Source organism: Saccostrea cucullata, unplaced genomic scaffold (assembly GCF_032062105.1).
Source record: "Saccostrea cucullata isolate Sc308-1 unplaced genomic scaffold, CSIRO_AGI_Scuc_v1 ctg295, whole genome shotgun sequence".
NCBI lineage: Eukaryota > Metazoa > Mollusca > Bivalvia > Ostreida > Ostreidae > Saccostrea > Saccostrea cuccullata.
The window spans coordinates 342,360-350,196 of NW_026937303.1; the positions used below are offsets into that span (position 1 = coordinate 342,360).

A 7,837-nucleotide genomic window follows, 5' to 3' on the forward strand; every position below is an offset into this window, starting at 1 on the left:
TTCTATTATTATGTATTTAGATTTCTTACATGATATTTGAAGTATTAACAAAAATATAGTGATTTTTCTCTGATGCGATCCCCGTGAAAACGACTGTGAAAATGATGTCTCCTGAATTGATGGCGCGCCACACTTTTGTTAAATTATGTGTAATGCTCGAGATATCGCCAAAATAGATCTAAAATATGCATAATAAAATATGTAGTAAACTAGGGTATTTGTGACATTCGTCCACAAATAGCTTATTGAAATTTTAGACCGTTAGACCTCTGTAAAAATGCTATATGGGAGGATGGGAAGAAGATATTCGACGAAAACTTTATCCGGACTGTAAAGAACGTGATTGAGAGTGACCAATGTCACGCTATCTCATAAATACCTGCAGTTTTTGGTTTTAAAAAAAAAAAAAAAAAAGAATATACCTTACTTGTTTAACAGACTTTAAGCGTGACAAGAAATGGTGTTTGGATGTTGAGTAGAAAAGGTAACTCAAACTGTACAGAAACTCTTGGGAAAATGTTGAGAAATTGAAAGCTCAAGTCCAGTAATCCTCTATAGATGATTTGTTGAAAATCCCGAGAATAGATTTCAGTACAAGTTTTCATTCAAAAAACGTATTAAATCTTGCAACATGAAGAACACATGATGAAAACGTCATAAATCTAAAAATTAAGCCAACGTATAAATTTTACCTAAGTCAGCTCTGTTATAATCATTGTACTGGGCTCAGGTCTAAGTTTTCATTTAGCAAAAAGAAATGAAACATACAAACAAGAACATATCTCTCTATTTATTATTTTGGTTCTGTAAAGTTCACCCAACAGGGGACGTTATCTGGTACCTGAGAACAGAAATTAAATATTTTCTATAGAATAAAAACACATGAAACATGCGTGAAAGTTTTATATGATTTTAACATACTATTTTTCACTTCAATTTGATGTTCACAACTATTGCCTCTAAAAATTATGTTATGTATGTAAGTAGATAAATACTGTGAAATGATATACTGTCCTACATGATATACAAATTAAAATACGAGAAAATCAATATTCAAATGATGTGTTCTGTAACAGACTCTTGCTTGAGATGAAGGACGTGTACCTACACATTCTCCATTTCACAAACAAAGCGATATGATGTGTCACAAATATGATCTACAAGTTTTCCATGAGTATGGAGGAATGCACAATTCTGGTCCAAAACACCGTTTGGTTCACCTGGGTTCCAATTCTGGACGGTCATTGAGGAAAGAGAAGATGCATACACCCAGCTGTGTTCCAGGACCATATCAGTAACACCTATCCAATAGACATTCCCTGTAAAAGAAATCTTAGACTTACATGTGAGGTTAGTAACCTTTTATCACCTGATGTTTCTTAATATGTAATAAGATTTAAAGAGCACCTTTACTCATTGTTTCACTCGACAAAAAATTCATCTCAGGTCTCGTCAATGGTTCTGCTAGTTTGGAGCTTAAGGCCTGGCAACAGCTCTGTAAATATAATTGAAAAGTTGGGTAACCAAGTAACCAAGTTTAAACATAAAAATAGGCCAAGGAAACGAAATCTAAATCTCCACAAAAAATAAACTTAATTACAGAACTGTTTATCTTTGTTTTTTTTTTACCCCCTGTCTACCTTTTTTTCTGAGCACTGACTGCAAATTTTAAAAATTACAAATGAATTTGCTCATTTTATTATTTTTTAACCAACTTAGGTTTTCGAATTTTGATTAAAATTTTTTAATCTTATCTGAAACGTGTTGCGGTTTTCTAACGGAATTCAGATTATGCTCGCTTCTGAATATGATCTCATAATTCATGATCGTGATGATTTTCAAATTGATCAAGCAACCACTATCATAATGAAATGAAGCGCCTTATTTGCGTTTCCCTACAAATATAATCAACAATAAAGTAATCTAACATTTAGATGAATATATTGTCACAAGTCGCCCACAAATAAGCGACACATGTGCAGGTTTGTGTAATATCTATTCTGTACACATCACTTACTGAAGCTCGATACCAATCGAGGGCAAAGTTTGAAAACCAGTAACATTTCTTCTGGAACTGCAGCCATCCTGGTTTACAGGCTAATACAGAAGGGTGAACAGTTTTAAATCTATGAGGCGCCGTTTTGGTATTTATTGGCAAAAAGTGATATCACCTATTTGAATAAGTGATATCACCTATAGGAAGAAGGATAAAGAGATAACGAACAATATTAAATCTCAAGTCCATAAAACAATACAAAATAGGAGCAGAGCAAACACGTATCTCCAAAACATCAGAGATGGGATCAGGTGCCATGGAGAAGTGAGCACCCCCTGCTGACCGGTCACACCTGCCGTGTGCTCCTTGTCATGATCGGAAAATAACGGGAAAATCCGTCGTCAATTTAGTGTAGAAATAATGGACGCACAATTAATATGAAAAACGTCAGTAAGCATTTGACTCAATGATAAATTGTATTTGCTGACAAAGTCATTGTATCCACCAAAGAACTTACGACATGATGACTTTAAACGAGATTGCTGATTTTCTTGTTTCTTCAACTTGCTTGTCAATAATTTACCTCGGTTTAGAATTGTTCATACATGGAGCTTGCTCTTGCTTTTCGAATTAACTGAGATATATATATATACTCCGTATGCAGGTCAGGTGATGAAGGTGTATTGCTCCATAAGTAAGGGAAATTGACGATAGAAAATATAAAGTCATCACGTTTATCATATCTATAGCTTGGTTGTTAGATTACCATTAACGTCTTTTTCAAGTAAAATATCCAATTATGAAACAGATGTGCAGACTCTGTGGTATCTTTTTTCTAAAGTTACCAGGATATATCGTATCGACGTAGGAATGGAAATTACCATTGTTAATTGACAATACGTCGTCGATATATCTAAATGTCAAAATTTCTATCGAATTGAAAGCCACAGCACGTGTTTTCTTCTTTTCTCGCATAAGATTTTGCACAAATTCTGCTTCATATGAATATATAATATATAGGTCTGCTAATAACGGAGCGCAATTGGTACTAATGGGAATTCCAATAGATCATTGGAATACCTGATCTCCAAAAACCACATAGATATTGTCACTCAGAAACTTTAAGGACAGATGATACAAAAAAAAATGGATGCCTGGATTGGTGATTTATTTTTTGACCTTATTTCGTTGCAAATGATGCAAATAATCAATTGCTAGAATATTAAGAAATTGTAAACCTTCTGTGACGTTCAAAATTCTACTTTTCTGTAATCATCCTTATTATTCCATACAAATATTTTTCACTTCCAATTGCATTTTTGCGCAACTTTGAATAAAAAATTAAAAACTACGCGGTGAAACTTATTCATTTTATTGATTAAAACATGATCCAAGTTATTATTTTCAAAAATTTTGACGTAAGTTTGTTTGTATCATCTGTCCTTAAGCAATATCTTAGTGAGGAGTAACGAAAGAGGCTTCGTTGAACATTTACGACCCGCAATATGTATCATTGTTTGGAAGAATTTTATGAAGTTTCGGAATCCAATAAATATAGGGTAGTTCAAATTCAATTCGGCTCTGTGGAATATTCAAGATATATAACTGACATATGATTTGGAAGAATTTCTTCCTTAGAAAGTGAAGTACGAGTATAATTAGGATTACCACTTGTAGAATAAAATCCAAGTTCTTCTAAAATACAATTTATATAATGATCCTTACAAACGAAGACAATGTTGTTACCTGCTTTGTCGGCAGGAACCTGTACGTACTGATCGTTTAATCTATCTAATTCTTTTTTCACTTCTGGATTATTGAACACAGAAGGATAGATGGTTTTCATATTGCCCCTCAATCTTTTAATACGCGACTTTTAATACTGGATCTGATACATTTAATCGATTCTATTTGAATAGGTGATATCACTTTGTGGCAGTAAATACCAAAACGGCGCTTCATATAAATCATTGTTGATAATTACAGGATTCAAATGGAATTCATCCAAATTATTAAAGATATTCAACTAATTGATGATACTCACAAGCCGTTGACTGGAACAAAATAATTAATGAAAAGTGATTTGACATACTGTACACCTGGAAAACTTTAGAAATGATAAGAAAATATTAGATAAGACGAAGTAAAGTATGTCATGTTGTTAGAACGGTGTATTTACCATCATTTGATTAGAAAAAAAATATTAGTTTATTTTACAGCTTACAATATCCGCACGATCACGGGCATGTAGTACTAGTATCTAGTATACTAAATTTAAATTCCCTACACAGTATTTTGTAATACCTCTGTAAGAGTAAAATATATTTTAACAGTGTGTAAGCCAACATACATTCACGATCAATAGATAACTCTCCGATTTAAAAAATCAATTATACAAACAATATTTATGCATAATTGGGTGATACATAATCTCTTCATATCCGTCTCCAAATTTAATTTTATGCGCCTCTCTGGTAAATTAATCATGCTTCATTGTATAGGAAGTAGAATTTGTAATGCTAAGCAATCATTGTGTAATAGTTTAGTTTTGTAAGCATTTCAATGCGTGATCATGATGTGTTTTAAAGTTTGGATAAATAAAAGTACTTTCTAGCTGTAGGAACACAGGGGTGGATCCAGCAATTTTTCAACAGGGTTAAACCCTCAACCAATGATAATATTCTGAAGCAAAGATTAATAGACGTGTATGGAAAGATCTAAGGTTGTGGGAAATACTATATTTGTTTTATGTCCTTTAAAAAAAAAGCGTACCCCCATTCCGAACAAAAAAAGAAAACAAAACCAAAAAAAAAAAAAAAAAATCAAAAACTACGGAAGCCTTAAAATTGAATGGATTCGTATCACTTCCGAAGATTATAAAGAATTTTCTTTAAGAATTTGAAAAACCTTTTCGGGGTGGGGTGCGGGTGGGCTTTAAAACAAAGAGTTACATGTTAGTTCGTTCAATTGATCAAGATATGATAAAAACGGTACATATATAGCTAACACAGCAAGATCGCGGGAATCTAATATCAAATTAAACCTCGCATGTTACATATCATATATAAGATATATAAAAATAAGTAGAATATTTTCTACCATTCTCTCTTAAAAAATATAATAGGAGGTGATTGGAGGAAACTATTACTAAATGTGTGAGAATCTATCTATTCAATCAATAAATAAGACGTACAAACATATAATCTCGGAAAACGTTTTATCATCTCTCTCTCTCTCTCTCTCCACTTGGCAAAAAATAAAGGGGGGGGGGTTCCAACCCCTGGACCCCCCCCCCCTCTGGATCCGCCAATGGAACATATACTGTTAGTCATAATTTGTACGATTTCTTCTTTTCATTCGTACTTTCTAGCTGTAGGAACATATACGGTTAGTCGTAATTTGTAAGATTTCTTCTTTTCATTCAAGGTAGTTACAACGTCTGCTCCAGAGTCGCAAAGTAAAGAGTTGAAATCTCTCCGTGTGACGTGCGCAAGACGGGTCCTTTGGATGAGACCGTATAAACCGAGGTTTCGTGTTGCATTAGGTGCTTGTACGGTAAAGATCCCTCACTGCACAATGGCCGTAAGTGCTGTGTATAGGACAAAATACCGGGTGTACAGCTGTTCACTGGCAAATGATGGCATCTCAGTATGAGTGGTATATTCTCGGGAGGGACATTAAACAACAACAACAACAACAACAAACTCAAAAACATTTTTTAATTCAGTAAAATCTCTCTGTGAAATGGAATATTAAGAAAATAGAGTACAGACAGAATTGAAGCTGCAAAATATGAAATGTTTTGTACGAATGTTTAATTTTTTGCATGAAATACATGTATATGAAGATAAGAAACAGTTTTCAAACTCAAAAGCCATTTTCTCCAATTTTTTCATACTAACTGTAAGGTCATTGCAAACACATTGAATACTTGATATCGCGATTACTCAACTTAGCGGAACTCTTTCCTGATGGAGGTAGGAAACGTCTGTTGGGTGGGGACAACTGTGCTGTTGTATACAATGCAAGATCGGTCAATGTAGAGTTTACAGGGATGTATAAGTAAAAAAATACTGGTGGAATACCTTGCTTAAAAATTGCTGAATCACCCTAATTAATTTTTGAGACGAGCTAATCCTAAAATGTTACATTTTTAACGATATTCTTCACTAAGCGTACTCTTCTTATTAAATTTTCATTGAAAATCGTCACATTTTAAAGCTGATAAAATGTTCAAAACTTTCCTTAGTTGACAATCTACTACTTTGAGTCCAATTCTTGGCAATACATTTTTCTTTCGGCATTAAATTGATCGAATCATTTGATTGTTACTACTGTAAACAATGTCATGTGTCCCCAAAATCTAGAGCTTTCTCGACTCTCCCACAAAAGAGCGGTAGTAAGTTAGATAACTGCGAGGTATTCGTGATATTATGTATTGTCTAGGATTTTAATTCTCTTCATTTCCGAATTATGCCAGTGAGCACACGGTGGGTATGACTGGTCGGCAGGCGATGCTCACTCCTTAATGGAAGCTGATCCCACCTCATATTTTGGAGGTTCGTGATTGTTCCTCTCTAAATCTGTAAAGTTTAAAAGAATTTTGAGCTGAAAAACTGTTCGTAATTACCATACTTTAATTTACTTATATATTGTTTTTAACTGCATTGAGACAGTTTATGTAGGCGCTACCACAAAGGAATAGCATAAAGCTTGGTTTTTAAATTTCCATTTACACCTCTTAAGATATCCAAATATGAAATATTTGTGTCAGACTCCATGGTATCTTTTATTTTAAGATCACTGAGATATATTGTACCGACATAAGAATAGAAATAACAATTGATAAGGATACTGTCACAAATTCTGCTTCATGTGAATACAAAAATAGGTCTGCTTATAACAGGGCGCAGTTGGCACAGAATATTGGAATAAATGGTCTCCAAAAACCCCCCCCCCCCCCCCCCCCCCCCCCAAAAAAACATTTTTAAAATCAACCTCAGATTACTAGTGTGGTCAATCAGAATGATTTTATACAAAATAATTTCGCAAATGACCGATGACAAGGTAGGTAAATTTACGAGATCACCTTTATTGCAAAAGCTGCTGTCAATGATATCGAAAAGTCTGGACTTTTTAATCGTGTGGAATGGTGTGTATAAAGTTGAAAACTCGCATGATTTAATGTTGTTGATTGTGGTAAAATATTGTGATTTCAAATTTTCCAAAAGTTCCTTGAAATTTTAAAGTATCCACATTTGAATTACATCACTCAAGAATGTATTGTTGCACAGTACTCCAGGAGTTTCTCCGACACTACTGTTAATACTTAAGTGAGGAGTAAAGAAAGAGACTTAGTTGAGCATTTTCTGGAACCCGCTACTTATCTCTTTTTGTTAGAATTTTTATATAGTATTGAAATCCGACATTGATATGGTTGTTCAAATAATTCATTACAGTTGTTGGGAATATTAAAAATATTTTTAAAATATTCAAAACTGATATATGATTTTAAACAATTTCCTCCTTAAGAAGGGAGCTATGGGTACGTATAAGCACCTGATTCCACCTCTGATGTTTAATTACCTATTTTGTATTGTTTTATGGACTTTGAATTGTCTTGTTATCTCCATATCCTTCTTTAATTACCACTGAGTCATGTAGAAGTTTATTGTTTGTAGCTTTATGAAAAGGTGAAGATAACGAACAGAAATCAATCTGAAAAAATCTCTCAAACTATTTGTGAGATGGGCAAAAAAGATGAAAATCAGGAAATCAGTGTAATCAGGTATAATTGGTTACCAAAATATAGTCTATTCATGAAATTGTTCACTGTTTTTA

General features: G+C 33.5%; 1 protein-coding gene across 1 annotated transcript in view; it reads right to left on the minus strand.

Moving 5' to 3' along the window:
- Positions 1–205: 205 nt before the first annotated feature.
- Positions 206–7,837, minus strand: part of LOC134247832 (C-type lectin domain family 3 member A-like) — a 35,037-nt gene continuing 27,405 nt past the window's right edge. Inside the window, exons 2-4 of the mRNA XM_062730238.1 lie at positions 1,408–1,495; positions 1,109–1,319; positions 206–841 (exon numbers count right to left, since the gene is read on the minus strand). Coding sequence (XP_062586222.1) covers positions 814–841; positions 1,109–1,319; positions 1,408–1,441 — 273 coding nt within the window. The 5' untranslated portion in view covers positions 1,442–1,495 and the 3' untranslated portion in view covers positions 206–813. The remainder of the gene's footprint in view (positions 842–1,108; positions 1,320–1,407; positions 1,496–7,837) is intronic.